The 23,626-nt window shown below is 47.2% G+C and overlaps 1 protein-coding gene across 3 annotated transcripts; it reads left to right on the forward strand.

Moving 5' to 3' along the window:
- The first annotated feature begins 1,538 nt into the window (after positions 1-1,538).
- TWIST1 (twist family bHLH transcription factor 1) lies at positions 1,539-22,760 on the forward strand. 3 transcript variants are annotated; one of them, XM_072033559.1, is made up of 2 exons: positions 1,539-2,582; positions 22,743-22,760. In XM_072033559.1, the coding sequence occupies exon 1, from the start codon at positions 1,976-1,978 to the stop codon at positions 2,537-2,539; it is 564 nt and encodes a 187-aa protein (XP_071889660.1). In that variant the 5' UTR covers positions 1,539-1,975; the 3' UTR covers positions 2,540-2,582; positions 22,743-22,760. The 3 variants fall into 3 exon arrangements, with proteins under 3 accessions (XP_071889660.1, XP_027306708.2, XP_027306707.2); XM_027450907.3 differs by lacking the exon at positions 22,743-22,760 and adding an exon at positions 2,683-3,839 and having other exon boundaries at positions 1,540-2,582; XM_027450906.3 differs by lacking the exon at positions 22,743-22,760 and adding an exon at positions 3,106-3,839 and having other exon boundaries at positions 1,542-2,582.
- The last annotated feature ends 866 nt before the right edge of the window (positions 22,761-23,626 follow it).

The raw sequence follows: 23,626 nt of genomic DNA on the forward strand, positions 1-23,626 counted from the left end.
GCCTGTTGGTCACAGCACCCACGCCAAGGACAAGCCCAGCCTCGGGGAATTTGTGCCCACTCTGCGGCTCTGCATGCTGCTGTGCCTGCCCTCCACGCTGTTTTTCCTCCTATTTCCCTACAGAGCAGGGTTAGGGCAGGCCGCTATGTGCTCGCTTCTCCGACTGGAAGAGCGGTGCAGGAAAGCCGCCCTCCGGGCAGCGGGGAGGCAGCCCCTGACTGCTCCGGGTGGAGCCGGGCGCTGAAGTGCGGAGCGGGAGGGGACCGGGGCCATCTCCTGGGCAGAGCCGGGCCAAGCCGGAGCCGCAGCCCCTCGGCGGCTCCTGCTCCGTGGTCCTCGCAGCGCCCGGGGGGCTCCGGAGGTACCTGCCCCTAGCAGACAGCTCTTTCCCCCCCTGATCAGATGCCAGCACTTTTCAAGAAGCCTCGTCTTTTTCTCAGTTTTTTCATCCCTGGGATTTCCCCCGCTGTTATTTTGTTCGCCCTCTCTTCCCTCCCACCCCAAAGGTACTGCCCGCTGACCCCACGCCGGGGCTGCCCGGAGGAGCGGTGGCTGCAGGGCCGGTGCCGCAGGCGTGAGGTGCCCCGGGAGGGAGCAGCAGAAGTGCATCGCCCCTTTTATTGACGGCTGGCAATTTCTGGCTTTCTCTTCCAGGCTTCCCCCGTTTGAATCTGAGCTGCTGTTAAAAAGACACACCACCTGCTCGGGGCTGCCAGCGAGCGGGGACGGAGGCACAAAGGCGGGGGATGGGAAGAAACAGCTTTGGCTACAAACACAGAAGATAATTAAAAATAAATAAGCTCGGTTCCCAGGAAGTGCCGGCCTCTGGTGCCTTCAGGGAGGGCAAACTGAAACGTGCGGCCAGCGGGCACCGAGGGCGGGCAGAGAGACTCTGCACACCCTCCTTCCCGCCTGCCGTGCCCGGCTGGGGCTGCAGGGATGCGGATCCTCCCGGCTTTCTCTTTAAAGACGAGCTCGAGGACTAAGGCGTATGCACGAAGCCAGTGCTCAGTTCCCCCGCTGCTTCCACCTCTGAAGATGGCTTTCTCCGAGCGCAGTCCTACCGCTTGCCAGGACCAGGCTGTCCCATTCCCTCTCCCCAGCCCAAAAACGTGAGGCTGCCTCAGATAGCCGGACCCCGGGTGGGCTCGGAGCCGGGAGCGCGGGGTGTGCGAGAGGGGGGCAGGATTAGGATGTGTCTGGATGCTTCCCCTTCCTCCCTCTCGCTGCAAGCCGTGCCCGCTGCAGGGGAGGAAGTCCGAGAGATGCGGGCAGCCCCCGGCCTCCCCGGGGCAGCCGCCCCCTCGGCAGCCCCCGCCACGATGTGCACGGGTACCCCCTTATCCCCCCCACCCCAACACGGCCTCAGCACCCCCCCAAAAACCCGAGTGCGAACCAAGGGAGCCGGAGGGAGAAACCGCGGAGAGGGAAGCCGAGAATGGGGCTGGGGTAAGGATGGATGAGTGTCGCGGGGGGGGTAGGGTGTGGGGGGGGTGAGGCCAGATCACTTGTGAATGGCTTGAAAAAAAATAATTGGGGGAGGGCGGGGAGGGGGGGAAGCGGAAACTTTCCTATAAAACTCAGCAAAAGTCCCTCCTCTCCACGTCAGGCCAATGACACTGCTGCCCCCAAACTTTCCGCCAGCAGGAGCTATAAGAACCTCCAAGTCTTCAACTTTCTCCCAATCCCAGACACCTCGAAGGGGCTCCAAGGAGGGATCGGGAGGGATTTTTTGATTTTTTTTTTTTTAATTTTTTGGTTGGCGTGCGTGTTATTTTTTTTTTCTCCTCTTGGATCCCGATGCCATCCCCCCTCCCCCCAAAGTGAGGTCCTCCCTCCCTCCCTCCCTCCTCCTCCTTCTCCTCGCAGGCCAGCGAAGCAGCCGACCAAGGGGGAGCTGGCGGGTTAGGTGCCCCCCTCTCCTCCCTGCCCTCCCCCCCCTTCCCGGCCCGCTTCTCGCGTCTCCCCCCCAGAGATGATGCAGCAGGACGAGTCGAACTCGCCAGTCTCCCCCGCCGACGACAGCTTGAGCAACAGCGAAGAGGAGCCGGACCGGCAGCAGCTGCCCAACGCCAAGAGAGGGGGGCGCAAGCGGCGCTCCAGCCGCCGCAGCGCCGTCGGGGCCGCGGACGAGCCGTGCAGCCCGGCGCAAGGCAAGCGGGGCAAGAAGTGCGGGGCAGCCGGGGGCGGCGGGGGCGGCGGCGGCAGCAGCAGCGGCGGCGGCAGCCCCCAGTCGTACGAGGAGCTGCAGACCCAGCGGGTCATGGCCAACGTGCGGGAGCGGCAGCGCACGCAGTCGCTGAACGAGGCGTTCGCCGCCCTGCGGAAGATCATCCCCACGCTGCCCTCGGACAAGCTGAGCAAGATCCAGACCCTCAAGCTGGCGGCCAGGTACATCGACTTCCTCTACCAGGTCCTACAGAGCGACGAGCTGGACTCCAAGATGGCAAGCTGCAGCTATGTGGCCCACGAGCGGCTCAGCTACGCCTTCTCGGTGTGGAGGATGGAGGGCGCCTGGTCCATGTCCGCATCCCACTAGCAGGCGGCGTCCCCCACCCGCATCCCCCCGGCAGGAGCCCTAGGTAAGGCAGGGACCCCGAAAATGGGGGGATTAAAGGGGGTGACTGCGCCGTGGGCCGGCCACGCGTGGCGAGATCTTGAACCTCCTCTCCTGGCTTCCAGGCCGGCTGCAAGCAGGGCCGCTGGAGCCGCGGAGACGCCCCCTGCACCCCCCCCAAGTCCCCCCACCCACCCGCCTCCCGTCCCCGGGGGCGCTCCGCGGGGCCCACGCGTGTCGGGGCGCTGCCGGCGGGGGTGGACTGCGGTCGCGGGTGTGGGGCCGGATGGGGCCGGCCTGGAGAGGTCCCTTCCTCACCAACCGCTGCGAACGGAGCCGGCGGGGCTTGCCGGGCCGCTTGTCGGCCCGTGTTTCGAAGGGAATCCGCGGCCCGGCTCCCCCGGAGTGTCTGCCCGGCGGGGACACCCGCTTCGCCCTCCTTCTGCCGAGCACAGAGCGAGTGTTCACGGAGCCAGGCCGGCGGAGGTACTGCTGGGTCTATCTTGCATGTCAGTAACGAGTTTTCCGCCCTCTCTGGGTTTTTGCAGATGACATTGTTCCCACAGAAGGAGAAAATGGACAATCTAGAGACTCTGAAGTTGGATACCTTTTTTGTTGTTGTTGTTGTTCTTGTCTAAAAAAAATAATAATTGTACCAAGGATTTCTTGGAAATTAGAAGAGCAATATCCAAATTGAAAGCAGGGCGTGGGGAGCACTTAAGGAAAGAGAAAGAGACAAGGGCTTTGGACAGTGACTGCACGTTGGGCGTCGGTACAATCCACACATCTCTGCATTCTGATATAAGTCTGACTCGTTCGATTTTATTTTATTTTTTAATTTTGACGAAGAATGTTGGAATTTATCTTTTTTATTTTTTTTTATTTTTTTTTTTTTTTGCATGCATTCCCAAGAGGTCGTGCCTATGAGCCACTGATGAAAGGAAATACATTATTGTGGACTTTCTTCATTCTTGAATGAAACCAACCAACCAAAAATATCCCTGTAGAGATGAAAACTTTTTTTTTTTTTTTTTTTTTTTTTTTTTAGGGGGGAATAAGCTGGGCTCAAGCTGTTATATACCCGGTTCCTAACTTTTTTATTATTATTATTTTTCCTCTGAGAAAAAAATAAACATTTTATTTATTTATTGATGACCCATGTTAAAATGCAAATAGATCCGGTGTCTAAATGCATTCCTATTTTTATGATTGTTTTGTAAATATCATTGTATATTATTTTTCTGCAATAAATAAATATGATTGAAATTTTAATAACCTTAAAGTTTGGTCTCTCTGAGAACTCGAGGTTGGAACTGGAGATAAATACCTGCTTGTTGAGCTGTAAAGACACCCAAGAGAGAGGGGGCACTAGTACAAACAAACCAGGCGAAAAACGCAAATAAACGCGCTACTGACAGACACAGGCACGTTATTTATTGAGACAGCTTTATTATTCTGCGCTGAGGCTCGCTGGACTTGGGGGCACGGTGTCCTCCCTCCTCTGTCCCTCTCTCCTGGCTGTCTGTCTGTCTCTCCTGTCTGTCCCTCTCGCCCTATACCCTCCACCCCCAGTGCTGAGGGAGCCGAGCTCCCCGGCCCCCGGCGTTTTTGCTGATAACCCTTAAGAAGAGGCATCAGTTTTAAACAGGGATTCGGACAGCCACAGGCAAAGAGAGAGAAAGCGAGTCTGAAACAGGGAAGTGTCTAGCGAGTGGGGTTTTCCGGTGGAAGTGATGTTTGACTGCTCTGCTCTCCAGGGTTTTATATAATATATAGACCAGAGATCGCATTTGCCTTGTGCGATGCACGGAGGACACGCTAACCCGCCCTCTTCTCCTTTTCTACACGCAGGGCGCATGTTGCCTCTCTTTCTTCTCACCATACCTTCCTCAGGGTCCCAGCATGCGGCGAGACCCCCGTTGTAAGAGAGAGGAAACCTCCAGATCTGAGGGCTCGGGAGGAAGGTGAAAAGGGAAGTTGCTCTAACCAAAAAATAAAATAAAATAAAATAAAATCCCACCCCTGACCTTTAAACAGGACAGCTGATTCAGTTTCTGCTGTCGCTTGCTCATCCCTTCGCTTCGTAGCCTCTCCATGCCGGCTCCCCTTGCCTCCTGCCCCTCCGCGCCTGCGGAGGCTCCGCGGGTGCGCAGGGGCGCCCGGCCCCGGGGCTGAGCAGAGTCCCGGCGGTGCCAGGGCCTCTGCCGCCGGGCTTCAGCCAGTGTCTAGGGTAAATAGGATGGGGTGTTTTTGCAAAACAGAGCCTGTTTGCATAGCCCAGGTTGAGTTGACTTTATTGCCTGCGTGTTTTTGTTTCCATATCCCCATATTACCGCCTATTGCTGACATAACGGTATTATGAATTTAATATCGTGCATATTTTAGGCCAGTGCGCAATGTTTACAGTAGAGAGCCCGCAGCGCTTGTTTGCACTGCCGGATTAGCGAGGACTTGGAAATTGGATGGGGACCCTGGTGGTCGCGGCCCTCCACACCAGAGAGGAAGGGAAGCGGGGCGAGCCCCCGGGGGGGCGCTGCCCTCCCCGCCGCCCCCGGCCCCCGCTGCCCCTCGCTCAGCGCCTCCCGAAAAACCCCGCTGAGCTGCGCCCCGGCTGCCGAACAGGAGGTAATGCCTTGTCCGCGGGAATCTGACTGCAGCAAGAGCAAGGGGCAAGGGGAGCCGACTCTGGGTTTGGGGGCTGCTAAGGTGTGGGCTGGTTTCCCTTGTTCCTTTTGGGGAGACAAATCGCACCGGGGAAAGCGAGGGGTGGCTGCACGGTTTGGAGGGAAAGACGTCGGGGAAGAAACGAGCTGAGCTGCTTGATGTTGAGGGGAAGTCGCGTTTTGGGGATGGGGATACCTGCGAAATATAACCGAGGAATCAAGTGCGTTTTAAAAGCCACGGGCCAAGCTCTGCTCGCCCTTCGAAGCGGGCGGAGAAATCCGGAGCAACTCCGCATGGTGAACTCAAACCCGATTGACCCTGTCGCAACCAGCGCTTCTGGCCCAGCCTGTGCTCGCCCTCACCGGCCAGCTGAAACACCCGGGTGAGAAAAAGGCCCAACTCCTGCCCGTGGGGCCCATGCGGGTCTCCCCGCACCATCACTGGGTCCCCCCAGCCGGGTCCCTGCGGGCTCCAGAGCCCTCCCTGAGCAGCCCCGCCGCTGCTTTCCTTTCCCGGCTGCGAAACGCTACCTCGGCTTCATTAAAAAATCATAAAGAGGAGATAATCCTGATTTAAAAATACAAATGTGACCTTTCCTGCGTTGGGACTGGGCACTGCAGAGGCCCGGTGCTCCCAGGGTTTAAGCCAAAAGCGATTAAGTCAGAGTCGGGTTTACCGAAGGGAAAAAAAAAATATATCTATATGTATATTAATTCGTCTTCTGGGAATTTGAAACCCTCGTGCAATCAGAAAACTAACTCTGCCCGTGGAAGCCCTGATTGATTTTACTTCTTCCTCCGAGGCATCAGCCCTACCTGGTTCCTCGCGACTAATGAAACCCCCTCGGAGAAGAAATACGGGTCCAGGCAGCTCTCTCGCTGCCCCAACACGGCCCCGGCCGCTCCACCGAAGCCGGCGGAGCCCAACCGCGGACCTTGCGCGGGCGCGGAGCCCGGCAGAACCCCGCGGAACGGGGCCGCGGCGGGTGCTGGGCGCTGCGCATCCTGCGGGGCGGCGGGCGGGGGGCGCCGGCCGCGGGCCCTCGCACATTCCTCGGTTTGGCAGGGGCCGCCCCGCTGCTTTCTCCAGGCCGGTATCGGGTTCCTCCCAGGCGTATGATTTCACTTGAAGTCCTGCCCAGGAGCCCTTCAAAGTGCGCGCTTGTCCCCCTCTCGTATGATGTCAGGCGGTTTGCCCTGCATCTGTAATTTTAAGCAAAACAAACAAAACGCGCGGTGGGGAAGGTAGGGGAGCGGGGGGGATGGGGGGGGCACGAAAATAACGGAAACGCCAGGGGAAGAGCCGGGGGAGAGGGGCTCACCTGCGGCGGGCACCTGCCACCTGCGGCCGGCAACGGCGGGGTCGGCGCCCCCGGGAGCGGCTGTCGGGGAAGGGGCTCCTCTACCAGAGTAGAACCCATCAGAAGCCCCCTGTTTGGCTCCCCCCGGCTCGGGGGCTACCTCTGCCCTGCTCACACGGCGCTGCCTTCACCTGCCCCGCCGAAAATTGGCATCTTCGGGTGCTGGAGAGGGAGAGCCCGGGCCTCCCCACCGGGGGATCCGGGTGGCTAAGGCGCAAAACGAGGCGCAGGCACCCGTACGCCACCGGGACTTGTTTTATTTGCTGCACAACATAACCTGCCCGCAGTAAACATGGCACAGGATGTATTTTACATTAACTTCTGCACCAACTTCTTTCGGCTTCAGTCCACTTAATGTTCTTGGCAAATCAAAGCACGTGTCCTTTGAAGAAGGTGTGTAATTGGAGTTTAAGGCATGTATGGAATTCCCAGATGTCTATAAAATAAGAAGGAGCATTTGGCAGGTCACTTGAAGGTGGAGCAGGTTAAAATCACTTGTACAAAAGTCCCCCTTTCCTTTTTTTTTTTTTTTAAAAAAAAAAAAGAGCAAAGAGCCGGCCATTTATAAAGTGATAAAGATTGCGGGCTTTACAGAGCGGGGACAATAAAGCTCCGGAAACATAACGATAATGATAACACCCGTCCAAAAATGTAAAGCAAAACGCAAAACAAAAAGCATAACAAAACAAAATATTAAGGTCGAGAGGAACGCCGCCGTCCTCCCAGCAATTCCCGTTCTCAGCCCGCTTAGGAGCCTCCAGCCCCTGTTATTTAGGTAGCCTTCTTGCCAGGGGTAGCCGCTACATCCCCGCTACTTTCACAAGGAGGTGGCATTAAATTTACAGGAACTTTAGGAAAATTCTCTTGTGCCCTGTGTGGACACGGGCAACAGAGGACGCGTTTCACTCCAAAATTATCCTGACACGGAAACCAACTCGACTTTAATGATAACGGTAGCAGTTAATAAGGGCTGAAATAATAACGGAATCGGGTTTGGACAATTAGGGTCTCACCATCTAACTTTACCAGTGTTCGTGCAAAGTCTCAGCTCGAGCAAGATCGAGGCTTTACTTGGGGGCTGCTGCAAATCCTGCCCGCTGCAATGCAGAAATCCCGACGCGCAATGCTGCGGTGGGACAGACCGACTGTGCCCTACAAATGCGGGGAAACCTGGAGCTGGGACGGGGAGGTGGGGGGGTTATGATGCTCTCAGGAAGGGTCGGGGTCGCCCCATCACGTTTGGGGTTGCTTTGTTCTGTTTGGGACGAACGAGGCAGAGTCCTCCTGACAAGCAGTCAAAAGAGGAGCAATCCACACCGCCGCAGCCGTGGGGGAAAGGGGAGCTTCAGAGGGGAAGGGATTTTGACATGTGAAAAGTTAAGCAGGTACCTGAAGGAGGTTTATTTTGACCAGATGTTAGAGCTTTTATGAAAATGTCACGTGAAGGGAACAGATGTACAACTTGCAAATGGAGCCCCGCCTTGTAAATACTGGGAAGAGAAGGGCTCTCAGAAAATCAAGCATAAATCTCTCATGCCATTTTATATATGTGTGTATTTATGCATATATGCAGAGTATGTGGGTTCTGTTTAGACCGACATTTTTAATTGTTTGTTTGTTTGGTGAAAAGGAAACAGTCCTTCCTTCCTTCCTTCCTTCCTTCCTTCCTTCCTTCCTTCCTTCCTTCCTTCCTTCCTTCCTTCCTTCCTTCCTCCACCCTTCTTTCTTTCTTTCTTTCTTTCTTTCTTTCTTTCTTTCTTTCTTTCTTTCTTTCTTTCTTTCTTTCTTTCTTTCTTTCTTTCTTTCTTTCTTTCTTTCTTTCTTTCTTTCTTTCTTTCTTTCTTTCTTTCTTTCTTTCTTTCTTTCTTTCTTTCTTTCTTTCTTTCTTTCTTTCTTTCTTTCTTTTTCTTTCTTTCTCTCTCTCTCTCTTTCTCTCCTTCCTTCCTTCCTGCCTTCCTTCCTGCCTTCGTTCTTTCCCCCTCTCTCTCTCCCTCTTTCTCTCTTACTCTTTTTTTTTCTCTCTCTCTTTCTCTCTCTTTCTCTCCTTCCTTCTCTTTCTCTCTTTCTCTCTTTCTCTCTTTCTCTCTTTCTCTCTTTCTCTTCCCCTCTCTCTTTATTTCTCTCTCCTTTTTATTCTTCTTCTGCCCCCCAACCCTTTCCTTCTTTCCTGTCCATCGACCCCCCTCTTTTAGTCTCGGGGCCGTTTGATCCCACGGAAAGTATCGGATCTCTGCTGGGAGGAGAAACTGAGACTAATCAATTGCCTTCTTTTTGAAGGCGGGTAGCGACTGCTTGGAGCAGTGAAGGCGAGCCTGGGCCGGCAGCCCCGAGCCCCTCCGGCTCTGCCCGTGGTCCCGGTCCCGCACCCGGAGCGGGGCGCAAGGATCGGGGATAGGGGCACAGGGAGAGGCAGCGCCGCGGCTCCGGGAACCGAGAAGCTGTCCTCAGCGGGGCTCGCTCAGCTCTTCTGTCCTCTGCGTACGGTTACCGCTATAGCCCCGGAGGTCCCCTGGTATTGCAGTTTGAAAGCTCGGCGGTGCCCGCGGTTACCGCTGTCGCTGCAGGGCGGCAGGTAGGGGGGCAGTGCCCCTGCAAGCCACCAGCCTGCAGGAAGCGCAGGGCACCCAGACGCAGCCACCGCCAAGAAAAAGGACACGGGCTGGAGCGGGGGGAAGGCTGGGGGGGTCTCGGACTTCTAAAGGCACCTGCCTGGGTTCTGGGCTTTTTGCTCCCAAGGCATTTCGATGAGCTGCAAATACGCCCTGCTTGTTTCTGCGAGTGTATTTATACAAGCGGGTGTCTAACTACGTTTTCATATTTATTTCTGAATGGTGGTGGAGGCTTTAACAACAGGTATCTTCTTTAAATAACACACAAGTTCTCACTGAACTTCGCCAGACAGAAATTAATTCAGCCTTTTAAAAAATTAATTTAATTTAATTTATTTTAATTTTATTTTAATGCAAACGTTTTCAAAGGCAAAACAGCTGACATTACGCACACTAGTTTTGAGAATGACAATGCAGGCTTATATAATGCGGATAACTAGATTGAGGTGCTACAGTCTATAGCATCAGTCTAAAAATCCCTAGGGATTCTTAATGTAGATTTATTCTCTTTGAGTTCCAAACACGTGAGCTTGTAAAGACTTTTAAAGTGAATGCAAATACAAGTTTGTTGTTGTCTTAAATAAAAGACTAACTGGAGTTCCCTTTTTTTTTTCTTACCCATCAATGCGAGAAATGATGGATTTAGCTGATAGCATAATTTTCAGCAAAAGCCGATTTATTCTGCAGTCTATAATATAATGTAGAGAAATACGGGAGAATGGTTTCTACATTTGTCTCAGAATTCGAGAAAGAGTATGGCTTTTCTTCGCGTGTGAAAGTGTACATGTTCTGGACACACAGACACGCACAAACGTATGCACGCATGCACGCACACTCACTTCTGAACCCTGGAGCTATCAAACATGTTTAGTGACTGAGTGAGATGCTGTCTACAGAGGGGTTGTTGATGTAGGAGCCAAATTAGTGTTAATTTCAAACAGGCGGCTAATTCCTCCACGGAACCTCAGCACTTTCAAAGTGCTTTGCTGAGTTTCATATTTAATTACTTGCGATGGAAAATATATCCATTTCCCAAATAGACTAGCTAATTAATTTTCTTTCTTTCTTCTTTCTTTCTTTCTTTCTTTCTTTCTTTCTTTCTTTCTTTCTTTCTCTTTCTTTCTTTCTTTCTTTCTTTCTTTCTTTCTTTCTTTCTTTCTTTCTTTCTTTCTTTCTTTCTTTCTTTCTTTCTTTCTTTCTTTCTTTCTTTTTCTTTCTTTCTTTCTTTCTTTCTTTCTTTCTTTCTTTCTTTCTTTCTTTCTTTCTTTCTTTCTTTCTTTCTTTCTTCTTTCTTTCTTTCTCTTTCTTTCTTTTTCTTGTCTCTCTCTTTATCATTTTTCTTTTTCTTTTTTTTCCCTTTCATTTCTTTATTTTCTTTTTATTTCCTTTTATTTCTTTTATTTTTTTTTCTCTTTCCTGTTCTTTCTCTCTCTCTCTTTCTGTTCTCCCTCCTTCCTCTCCTCCCTCCCCTCTTTTCCACCCTCTCACTTTCTCTCTCTTTCTCCCTCTCCAAGCATCCTGGAACACCTTTCAACTTCAAGGTTTTTGCACCAATATAAACCAGATCCAGAACAGACTCCCTTCCCCCTTCCTCAGATCTGAACTTAAAACATATATCATAGATCAGTTTTCATCCAGCGAATTTAGGCATAGTCCTCGACCTGTATTTTCAAAGAGATTCTGGGCTGGAGTCTGCAATATTTAATCCAGTCAGCTATTAAATGTCCTCCGGCTTGAATCAAGAATTTAAACAGGCATCTGTGCTGAGGATAATGACAGTTAAAGCGGTTTGGAGCGTAGCGTGTGTGGCAGAGAGGGGAAATGGACAGAAGGACAAGGATTATGCCTTTGATTTTGGAAATTCCTGCGTTTCAGGAGTTCTGCCGGAGTATTAGTGGGGGGAAACATGAAAGAAACCCCCTTTTGCTCACAGGCATGCTTTTAATGGGGAAAAATAGTCCTATTAATACCTGACAGTGCCTGACACTCGCCTTTCTCCTGCCTGCCCTGAAGTAAGGTGATACCCGCTCCCCGCGGGGCACTGGCACCGGCTCCGGCGGCGGGGGGGTCCCCAGGGTCCTCCCCTCCCGGAGAGTCCCGGGGCCGCAGCAGGGGGGAGTCTCCGCCGATCCCCTCTCCGGGGCCGCTCCTTGAGGGCTGGGGGTGGGTGGGCTGGGAGTCCGGCGGGAGCTTCGGGCACTGAAGGGTTTAGAGGGGGGGCCTTTCTTGTTTGCTACTTCCTTTCCCTCTGTTGGATATTGAGCCGGTGGGCAGTTAGCTTGCAGGATGGGGCTAGGGGGTTGGTGGGCTCCTAAATCCTGCCGGGATTGAATCCAAGGAAGAGAGAAGCGGGGCGTGGGGAAGAGGCTCAGCGTTTGACTTGATGAAGCACGTGTCAGATTCTGCAGTTCAGGCAATTAAAACTCGCTTCTGATCAAAGGGCTTCATAAATCACTGGGAGAAGCAGGCCGGGCAGAGACAGCTGTCTGTGTGCGCAAGTGGGGGGCAGCTGCCTATCCCTACCTTTCGGACACTGTCCTCCATTCCCACTGCCTTCGAGGAGTCTCCCTGGGAGTGGGGTTTTCCTGCTGTTTTATGGAGGCCTGTTTTATTTATGGAAGTGTTTCAGCAGGAAAAAAAAATACTGGGGGTTCACGACCACTGATGACTATCCCGAGGGCAGAGGTGTCACATCTTTTTCTTTTCTGGTGAAAGAAGAAATGTTGCGTGCTAAGGAAAGAGCGAAAAAAAAAAAATCATTATCCTTATCCTTCAGAATGAGGTATGAGATATCTGATTATCCATGCTGGGCTCAGCCCCAGGACAGCCCATGGGCAGAGGCGAGAAGATTCATGCCCATGAGCTCCTGGCTCTGCCCTGTGGGGATCTGCTTCTAGGACCTGGCAGTGAAAGGGAGAGGTGGAAGGAAGGAGATATGGGTTTTGCAGTCAAGTGAAAGCAAAGCCCTTTCACTCCTGGAGCAGAGTACTGTTGTCAGGGAGATCCTGTGGCTCTGTGTGTGCCTGCCCTGTCTGTGCATCCTGGGGTGGCAGGGACAGTCCCTCCGTTCAACTCCCCCACTAATGAATCTTCTTTTTATGTCAGAATTGGTATATTAGAGGAGTTTACAGCTTGAGGGGCTGCTCTTTGATATTGGAATTTAGGGGTGAACCTATAAGTGGTCTCAAGACACTTGTCAGATTGGAGTGTTTTTTGGTGTGATTTATGGCAAAAGGCTCCTTTCTGACACTTCCAGATGCCAAACTTTTCACCTTGCAGAAAACGTGCTTGCAATAGCCAGGGTGAGTTTATGCCTGCTCTTGAAAGCAGCTGCTCTGGGGTAATAGGATGGGATGCAAGCCCAGTAAGAAACATTTTTTTTTTTTTTTTTTTATGAGATTTGCCAGTGGATCAAACGGTTTCTACAATAGTTTCTACTTCCTTCCAGCATCCAGGCTGTTCACTGCCATGCAACGCCAAACTTGCCCTACCCATCTGCAAGAATGCATAGCCCCACTTCTCCCTCCAAATCTTTCCTTCAGATTGGTTCACACTGCACTTTATTCAGGTTGTCAACCGTCCTCTGCCCCGTTTGTCATTTGGCTAGCTGAGTCTCTGGAGACTGTTTTACTACAAGGCTTTACAGAGATTTCTCTGGACAGAGGGCAACTATGGAGTGAGAATTTGAGACAGGAAAACAGAGGGGCACTCATCTTGGGAGCACATCAATCACTGTGAACTCTCCCAGGCTACTCCAACAGGCTTGGGATTCCCTTGCCAGAGATGAGTCACAGATAAATTACCAATGGCCCACAGAGAACAAAAGATTTGGCCAGCAACTCCAAGGGGATGGGTGCTCTCCAAGAAGTAGCGGAAGCCTTGCTAATGCATGCCTCACAAAGGATGGTGGAGCCTGATCTGCATTCCTGGTTCTCATGAACAGCAGGAAATAAAAATAGACCAAAATTCACTATGTGGTGACTTCTTCCTTGCGTTTCTTGGCAGGTGGACTCTGATGTTTGATCTCACTAAGAAACATGGCAAGTTTTCCATCTGAAATTGAAATAGCCCTTCTCCCAAATTGAATGCATCAGCAAAAACAACTAACATTGGGCTTGGATAGTACTATGAAGGGAGAAGAACATCATCATGTTAGAGTTAGCATTGCAAGAACAGCTAACTGGTATCTAATCACTTCCTTGACAGAATGTTAGTGTCATCCAGCAAGGTTGATTTTCTAAGATTTATTGCTGTGATAAAATTATGCCATATGGAATAAAAACAACAAAAGGGAGGGGTGGAGGAAGAGAGGAAGGGAGGGGGGAAGGGGGAGGGGGAAGGGGGAGGGGGAAGGAGAAGGAGAAGGAGAAGGAGAAGGAGAAGGAGAAGGAGAAGGAGAAGGAGAAGGAGAAGGAGAAGGAGAAGGAGAAGGAGAAGGAGAAGGAGAAGGAGAAGGAGAAGGAGAAGGAGAAGGAGAAGGAGAAGGAGAAGGAGAAGGAGAAAGAAGGAGAAGGAGAAAGAAAGGAGAAGGAGAAGGAGAAGGAGAAGGAGAAGGAGAAGGAGAAGGAGAAGGAGAAGGAGAAGGAGAAGGAGAAGGAGAAGGAGAAGGAGAAGGAGAAGGAGAAGGAGAAGGAGAAGGAGAAGGAGAAGGAGAAGGAGAAGGAGAAGGAGAAGGAGAAGGAGAAGGAGAAGGAGAAGGAGAAGGAGAAGGAGAAGGAGGGGAAGGGGAAGGAAGGAAGGAAGGAAGGAAGGAAGGGGAGTGAAAGAGGAAAATTAAATGAGAAGGGGGGACAGGACTTGCTACCTGTGTGTAAGGTTAATGGAAATGGGAAAATAGAACCCTCTACTTATGTCCACATTATTTCAGTTTACAAATATTCCTGATTCCTGTAGATGACAATGGGTCAAATCCATTTTTTTATTGTTTTGTGCAGCACTGATCCTGTTGCTATGAACCTAATCATAAGACAGCAGGAAGACTGACGCTTTGACAGTCTGCTCTTTTAAATAAAGGCAACCTTGCTCCTTTCTCCTATCCTATATTGGACAACCATATCGAAAGACTAAAAGATTGCCTTTGTCCTGCTGCATGCATATTTTCCATGTAATGAAAAGAAATGTCCCCAGACTTCAAACCTATCAAATGTGTAGCATCTGAAGGATATTCATCTTTAGGAGCCAGGCCAAAAAGTCAATAAAAATTTAATTATTTCTCTACCATATGGGAGCACTTACAAGACCAAAAATGTGATACTGTGTATTGGTATTGGGAGGAAAATTGCAACATATTTTCATATTTGCTAGTCAAGACTGCTGTGTGGTGTCACATCTCCCAACCCCCCAAAGGCAACACAAGCTGCTGAAGCTGCAATTAATCCTGGCAGTTTCTAAAACTAGCATATAAACAGGTCAGTGACCAGGGAGTGATTACCTGTGCCCCACTTAATGGTAGTGTAATAGTGAACTTCAATATGCGAGAACAACATGTGTTTATCATTTATTTATATGGTCAACAGGAAAAAGAATACTTCTATCAGTAAGATTCTTACTGTCTGAAATGAGTTATCTTCCTTTATATACATGAGTATGGGAAGAGAGTAAAAAAATCCCAAATATTTTCCTGCAGAAACAGAAGGGAAATCCCAAATTCTAAAGTTAAAAATAACTTCAATGTATCACTCACTGGTAACATCAAGGAGAGGAATGCTCCTTGTAGGGCCTGCTCTAATGGGATCAACTCTGTGGGAGTCTTTCTATGTACTTCTTGGGGGCGATGGAGCAGGCTGCTAATGAGTTGTTTTAGCATATCCCAAACTAGGTGTTAGATAAAGAGAAACTGAATCTGCTGAATGCAGGACACTGACATGGAACGCTCTGAGAAGTCCTTTCTGCTATTGTTAAATGTGACTCCTCTAGCACAACTTGCCATCAGTCCATCTCTTGGCAGTGACAGCTTCAAATGTGAGATCACTGTTTCAGATGATAGATACCAGAATCTGTTGAAATAAAAACACACATCCATGCCATTACTTTCATTAATTTAATTAAGAAGAATAAATATGTATAAGGTATCTAAACCAATATACATGCAAATTATACCCTATTTGTCTATCTAACTCAAACATATTTATACATTTAAGCACTCAGCCTTTCTTTACCCTCTTGGATAGTCTCACTAACAAGCTGCTCACCAATGTTTTCTCTAGGATAACTTGTTCCTGCTTTACTTGTGAAATAAATTATTTTCTGCTGCTGCTTTCCTTTTTTCTCCTATCCTGATACAAAACAGTTCTTGAAGCAAAAATCTGAAAAATAACTCTGAAGCAGAGGTAGCTTTAAGTTAGATGAGAGTAAAAAAATACATTTTTTTTGTCCAAATGCACCTCTTATTCCTAGCACTGGTAGGTACTTAATAGCAGGTAGTTAGTGATGTCTATCTGGAAAGGACATTGACAATTGTCTGGTTATTGAATCATAGAATTATTTAGGCTGGAAAAGACCTCTATGATCATCAAGTCCAACCATTAACCTAGCACTGCCAAGTCTACCACTAAACTATGTCCCTAAGCACCACATTTACATGTCTCTTGAATCAGGGATGGTGACTCAACTACTTCCCTGGGCAACCTTTTCCAATGGCTCACAACCCTTTCAGTAATGATTTTCCTAACATCCAATCTAAACCTCCCATGATGAAACTTGAGGCTATTCTCCCTAGTCCTATTGTTTATTGCTCGACAGAGGACACCAACCCCCACTCTGTTACACCTTTCAGGTAGTTATAGAGAGCAATAAGGTCTCCCCTGAGCCTCCTTTTCTCCAGACTAGACAACCCCAGTTCCCTCAGTCGCTCCTCATAGGACTTGTGTCCCAGACCCTTCACCAGCTTCGTTGCCTTTCTCTGAATATGCTCCAGCACCTTCATGTCCTTCTGGTACTGAGGGGCCCAAAAACTGAACACAGTACTTGAGGTGTAGCCTCAGCAGAGCCGAGGACAGAAGAACAATCACTTCAACTTGACTCTCAACTTTTTGTTCCAGGAAGACCCGTGTAGTTTGAAGTGGGGCAAGTAGAACATTTTGGCTTTATAGGAGTTTTGTTAGTCTCTGATGTATAAAGAATTAACTTTACATTTTAATTTTTTTTCCATGCCTTTTAAACACCTTCTTTCTCCCACTCTAAATTTGTCTGGTACTAGAGTGTAGCTTAAAGGATTTATTGATATTAATTAATGAATTTTTACCTTATTCATGTACAGCTGCATCATTGCTGAGTAATGCAGGCATACCAGATGAATGCCAATACTATCATTATACTCTGCCATAAGGTTATATATGTGTTATGCTCTATAAGAGCAAACACTTAACAATTAACAGGAAAATGAGGTAGTCCAACTTTTCATTTTCTGTAGTTCCTACAGAATGTTAACAAGTTCTTAAGAATTAGTAATACTTGCACACCTTACTGCATGATAGGAGGTTTACTTCATTGATCTCTAAATATTCTGAGAATATCAAATGGAAGTTGTTATCTATGTACAAGGTATTTAATTCTCTATTTCTATGTATAGTATTTTAGCCGCACACATTACAAATCTGTAGAATACATACACATCCACACTATTGATTATTATGTATAACACTAGTATAAAACATGAAGATGACTTAAGCCAGGCAGGCTTAACAAAAGTTCATAGTGGACCACAGAATAGAGTGTGACTGTCATTTTGAATATTTGCTTTTAATTCCCCATCACTGAAGTATCTGTGTAAACTAGATATCTCTATATTAATATTACATTAGCAATAGTAATCATGGTTGCCCTCTGACATTTGTAATATTTCATTATTACGAAGGGAAGGAAGGGAAGGGAAGGGAAGGGAAGGGAAAGGAAGGGAAGGGAAGGGAAGGGAAGGGAAGGGAAGGGAAGGGAAGGGAAAGGGAAGGGAAGGGAAGGGAAGGAAGGGAAGGGAAGGGAAGGGAAGGGAAGGGAAGGGAAGGGAAGGGAAGGGAAGGGAAGGGAAGGGAAGGAAGGGAAGGGAAGGGAAGGGAAGAAGGGAAGGGAAGGGAGAAGGGGAAGGAAGGGAAGGGAAGGGAAGGGAAGGGAAGGGAAGGGAAGGGAAGGGAAGGGAAGGGAAGGGAAGGGAAGGGAAGGGAAGGGAAGGGAAGGGAAGGGAAGGAGGAAGGGAAGGGAAGGGGGAAGGGAAGGGAAGGGAAGGAAGGGAAGGGAAGGGAAGGGAAGGGAAGGGAAGGGAAGGGAAGGGAAGGGAAGGGAAGGGAAGGAGGAAGGAAGGGAAGGGAAGGAAGGGAAGGGAAGGGAAGGGAAGGGAAGGGAAGGGAAGGGAAGGGAAGGGAAGGGAAGGGAAGGAAGGGAAGGAAGGGAAGGGAAGGGAAGGGAAGGAAGGGAAGGGAAGGAAGGGAAGAGAGGAAGAGGAGAAGAGAGGAGAGGAGAAAGAGAGGAGAGAGAGGAGAGAGAAGAGAGAGAAGAAGAAGAGAAGAGCAAGAAGAGAAGAGAAGGAAGAGAAGAGAAAGAAAGAGAAGAGAAGAGAAGAGAGAGAAGAGAAGAGAGAGAAGAGAAGAGAAGAGAAGAGAAAGAGAAGAGAAGAGAAGAGAAAGAGAGGAAGAGAAGAGAAGAGAAGAGAAGAGAAGAGAGGAAGAAGAGAAGAGAGGAGAAGAGAAGAGAGGAGAAGAGAAGAGAGGAGAAGAGAAGAGAGGAGAAGAGAAGAGAGAGAGAAGAGAAGAGAGGAGAAGAGAAGAGAGGAGAAGAGAAGAGAGGAGAAGAGAGGAGAGGAGAGAGAGGAGAGGAGAGAAGGAGGAGAGAGAGAGAAAGAGAAGAGAAGAGAAGAGAAGAGAAGAGAAGAGAAGAGAAGAGAAGAGAAGAGAAGAGAAGAGAAGAGAAGTGGAAGGAAGAGAAGGAGAAGAGAAGAGAAGAGAAGAGAAGAGAAGAGAGAAGAGAAGAAGAGAAGAGAAGAGAAGAGAAGAGAAGAGAAGAGAAGAGAAGAGAAGAGAAGAGAAAGAAGAAGAGAAAGAGAAGAGAAGAGAAGAGAAGAGAAGAGAAGAGAGAGAAGAGAGAGAAAGAGAAGAGAAGGAAGAGAGAGAGAAGAGAAGAGAGGGAGAAGAGAAAGAGAGAGAAGAGAGAGAGGAGAAGAGAGGAGAGGAGAAGAGAGGAGAGGAGAAGAGAGGAGAGGAGAGAGAGGAGAGGAGAAGAGAGGAGGAGGAGAGGAGAGGAGAGGAGAGGAGAGGAAGAAGAGAAGAGAAGAGAAGAGAAAGAAGAGAAGAGAAGAGAGGGAAAGAGAAGAAGGAGAAGAGAAGAGAAGAGAAGAGAAGAGAAGAGAAGAGAAGAGAAAGAGAAGAGAAGAGAAGAGAAAGAGAAGAGAAGAGAAGAGAAGAGAAGAGAAGAGAAGAGAAGAGAAGAGAAGAGAAGAGAGAAGAGAGAGAGAAGAGAAGAGAAGAGAAGAGAAGAGAAGAGGAAGAGAAGAGAAGAGAAGAGAGAAGAGAAGAGAGAGAAGAAGAGAGAATGGGAAAAAAATATTAATATCTGCAAGCAACTGAAGACTTTTGAAAAGGCAGAAGGGATTTCCAGGCAAATGAGGAAAAGGATTCACAAAGTAGAATGGGATTTGTGGAGTCAATTTGTACCAGATGCTGCAGTAATAATATGTCTTCCAGTCATAGCATGAAGAGAGTAATTTTTGCAAACTGTGATGTAGCAAGGGAAACTGTGACCTCTTTACCTTCTTTCCAGCAAAAGAAGTATATGGCTAGTCTGATTCAGTTAGTAACACTGGAGCTAATAGTCCATGAAATTAATTTTAAATTAACTGTTAATTTTTAATTAATCTAGTCATTTCTCTTGGAAAGCTTCAATAATTCAATGAAGCAATATTTATGTAACTTTCTCAACTGGACGTTTTGCAACATCATCAAATATAGTGAGTTTGCCTTTTCCAATGCAGACTATAGATCTCACAGCTGTATTAACAGAAGAATATTTCTCTCAAAAGCTGCAGCTGAGAGATATGAGCTGGTGTTTATTTGAGACTCCACGCATATTTTTATGTTTTAAACCTCTTCTTTCCATGACTACTGTTAAGGTCAAGAATATCTGTGCTGTGAAAAGAAGGATCGCAATCTTAAGGCAGTGTGCAGTTTTCTTAACTGCTTACACACAACACAGCTTTATTTTAATCAACTCCAAAGGAAAGCCTGACAGAACAGTGCAAACAGTCTCTTCCTCCATTCTGATCTCTCCTCCAGTTTCTGGTAATTCTTCTGTATGGAGTGAGGGGCCTACAGAGCTGCCCTTGAAGACTTTATTGATCTACTGGCATTCTTTTCTGCACCTTCCCACAGCCACCTTGAAAATGTTATGACAGAAACCAGCAAGTTCATTTTCAGTCCTGCAATTTAATGTTGGTATATTTGGTCCCCCTGGACATCAGGCAAGGTAAATAATGCCATCAGAAAGCTTCTCTTTCCCACGTCAGAAGCAAACAATTGTTTTTGGAAATCCGCTCCATGAGTGATGCAACCATTTTTTATTTTTTTTTATTTTTTAATGGTGCTCAGAACAAAGACGGTATGAATAATCCTCAATATATCTGTCTGTCAGTGCTGCCAAAGATCTTGCCTCCTGAAAACAATCTTGTTTTCTCAACACTTACTCTTCTTACCCAAACATTAACAAGTAAGGGAACAGAGACAGTGCTATTCCCAGCAAAATAAGCTCTTTCCTGGAGCTATGATAGTTTGTTCTCATTACACAAACCTGGCTTTGAGACACAGGTAGGAGGTCTACCAAGGCCACCTGCCCCAAGTCAGCTAGGCAAGCCCTGGGGACCTGCAAAGAGACGGCTGGAAAGGATGGCATGTGGTAGGTGTCACTTCTGTAAGAGAGAGTTCACAGGTCTAGTAGACTTCATGCCTGTGTGGTCATCCATCCCACAAGGGCTGTAACCAGTCCTTGCAAGTCTTGCAGACAAAATAGTTACTAAAGGAGACAAATATGGGATAATGAAACTAGCTATTGTCTAACCACAGAGATTGTGAATTCCTAAACTTTATGGATTTTATCTGAAAATATCAGTAAGCTCCTGACAAATTCTCTTTTCTCAGCTTGATTTCTACTGCAATTTCAGTGACCACCTCACCTCCCATTCCCCTCCATGAGAAAGGCTAAATAATCAATTACTAGCAGATTTTTGATGTAGTCTTATCTTCATTGCTTACCTGTTTGGGGACTTCTCCCCACAAGTTAGTATACATATTTTCCACAGCAGTTCATTCTTATGGGATGAATATATGGGAGTGGAGGCATTGTTTCAAAGTGTTTGCTCATGCTCCTAACAGCAGACGAAAAACTTTTTGTACTGATATGCAGAGATGGTGGACACAAGTTGTGTTTATTTGCTACTATGCTTCATGAATGTATTAGTCCCATACTGAACTTTCTTTTTTTCTGTGTATGACATCAAAGGGGAGGCTTAAAGCTCTATAACCTTTTCTCAAGAATCCTACTCTTGAGCATTTCTGTTTCTTGTTTTGCTTTGTGGTCACTAACCACAGGAGAAATTTGTCTTTTTTACATATGCTGGGAATGATTTACTGCCCTTAGAAATATTAAACCACAAAAAAACCCTACATTAAAGTAACATTAAGGGTCTGCCTAAAACCCACAAAAAGCCAGGAAATTGAGAGTTAAAGCTGAGACTCTGATCTGATACTCCAGCCTTAATTTACCTCATAGCTGGTGGAGCTGGTGGAGCTAGTGTCTCCATTGAGGAATGTTGCTGGGTGGAGTACTAAGTGTTCCTGTAGCACCCAAATACAACATCCTGAGTGAAATACAAATTTGCTAAGGTTAAATTCCAGTCCCCTTTTTGTACTGAGATTATTAGAATTAATGGCCACATTAGAATGAATGGCCACATGAAACATTTCCACAGCCACTGCTAACTTTACTTCTACAGCTCGTTGGCTAATTTTAGCCTTCCCAAAACATCTTTTTGTCAGTGTGTTCTCCTATCCATAGACATGGTCTGCTGGCCAAATGATTAGCTGCTTTGCACTCCTAAAGTTTTGTTCTTGTTTTGTTGTTCACAAGAATATCTCAGCAATCCCTTGGTGGAGTTTGCTCTTGCCTTGCTCTATCTTGTATTGGTTCCACTGATCTTTGCTTGCTCTACAAGCTTCCACCCACCAGAAACACTGCACACTCAAAAAAGAAACAAATAAAAAAATCAGATTCTTCTGGACCACAAATGTTTGAAAGAAAAGTATGCTGAAAATATATAATACACCTATGCTCTCATATATGCAGAAATAATAATACTCATCAAATCATAGAGTCATAAATTATAAGATTAAGGACTAAAGAGCTGTTAGAATGGCATGTAATTTGGAAATTAATGGAGGGCAGTCGGAGACAAATGTAAATATTAACCATGTTTTTTCTCACCAGCGAAGCGCCACTGTCAAGTCAACAGAAGGTACCTGACCAAGTGTGCCAAGTACTGCATTTAGGCATGTCCTTAACTTTCTAGCAGGACTGATGATTATTGTTCAAAAGAAGTTTTAAAAAATCAGTGTAATTTCCAGCTTATTTTCCCAGATATTTTCAGCTTTATGAGGGATTTTTTATTCATTACAACTTAACCTGACTTCTGGAGTGTTCTGGAACAGGAAGCTGTGGAAACAAACAGCATCACTAGGTTCAAAGAAGGATTAAACAGATCATAGACAATATATCAATAAACAGAAACCTGGGGAGTGGCATACTTCTAAGATCTCTAATTCAACAGCTGTGGTTGCTGAAGAAATACAAGGCACTTGCCAGATGGATGTCAGACTCACAGTCCCATTGTCTTTGACATACAGTGTGAGCTGGATGGACCTCTACTCTTACCTAACAGGGCTTTACTTATGCTGTTATTATTTGACACTCCAAAATGATGACAAAATACGAGTTTCATACTTAACTCTTATTTATTCCTCTAACTTCCTTTGTGAAAGGTCTTTCTTTTTGATAGGACAAACCTTAAGGAAATATTGAGTTAGAATTGCTGACCGCTGCTCTGTCTGAGGAGCTATGACAGAAGGAAAAGATCAAATTTTCTGTGCTTCTCTTATTCAGCTGAAGAAATACTTCCTTACTCAATCTACTTTGCATTTAGATCTAGGTACAACACACTCCTGGTCTGCTACATACTTCAGTTTTTCTTCTTATCAGCAAACAGATAAGGGGAAGAGGAGAAGAAAGACAGAGTAAAATTGGAGCTTTGCTTCTTTTTATTTGCCAGTCAGCCAGAGGAAAACTGAACTATTTTGGGAACCATAATCTGGACCCTCCATGGTACCTGGGACAGGTGTCTCTAAAAAGAAGTTTGTTTGAAAATAAGACAGTGCTGTTCATATTCATATTCATATATGGTTTAATGAAGGACTTGTTAGTATTAGGTCAGGTTGGACTAGGTGATCTTCAAGGTCTCTTTCAACCTAGACGATTCTGTGATTTTTTTTTTTTTCTGAATTATTATTATTATTCTTTTTTTCAGAATTAAAACCACTGTTTGGCTGCACGGTTCTGTTCATTTGAAGATGAAGAAATCATTCTGGGAATCTTGAGAAAGTACCAAACTGATGCCACCCTTCCCATTCCGTTCTGCTGAGAGTAAAGTCCCAGCAATATAAAAAGCTGCTCCTAAGAAACACTGATATAGGAAAGAAATATCAATGTGTAACCAACTGAGACTCATTAACTTCTTTTTTATTATCAACAAAAGCTGTATGTATCTATTTAGGACTGCAACCAGTTAAGTCAGGGGAAAATGTTATGTTGTGAACACAGTCTAATCCTGTGAGACATTATAATGCTAATAAACTATCCATGGACTAATTTCCCATGAAGGATGATTTTATTAATCAAGTGAGAATTGCAGGAGAATTAGTAGAGATCTAACCAAAATACCAGTATTTTGAAGCATTTGTCTTCTCTAGTTTATTTGTCATTATCCTTCACCAGCTCATCTGTGACAATCAAGTTGCATGCCACTTTCTCACCGTAACAGTGTAAATTTACCAGATGTTTGACTATAGTCCTTAGGCTTGTGCTTGCAGACTGCAGGTCTTCCTGGAAGTCATCAGGGCTGAGAAGATTTAATTGCTGAGATGAGATGAGATTGGTGTATGGAATTTAGCCAGACTAGGAACATTTATAATACCTTGCACTACCAATGACACTACCTCTGTACCTCTGTGCTCTCTTAGACTAGGAGTCTGCTCACTACTTGGTATTTACATTGTTAATGTGAGGCTTATACCTTTTGCCATATACCCATAATGGAGAGTATGGTCATACCAGTGCTTTAACTTGTCCTCTTGTCATTATTTTCTGCTTCTATTTTATATTTTTGAAGGCTTTCAAAGGGCAATAATCCTA

Source organism: Anas platyrhynchos, chromosome 2 (genome assembly GCF_047663525.1).
Source record: "Anas platyrhynchos isolate ZD024472 breed Pekin duck chromosome 2, IASCAAS_PekinDuck_T2T, whole genome shotgun sequence".
Classification (NCBI taxonomy): domain Eukaryota; kingdom Metazoa; phylum Chordata; class Aves; order Anseriformes; family Anatidae; genus Anas; species Anas platyrhynchos.

What these genes read in the sequence shown, in the direction of transcription:
- TWIST1 (XM_072033559.1), top strand. Translation starts at nt 1,976, where the DNA reads ATGATGCAGCAGGACGAGTCGAACTCGCCAGTCTCCCCCGCCGACGAC.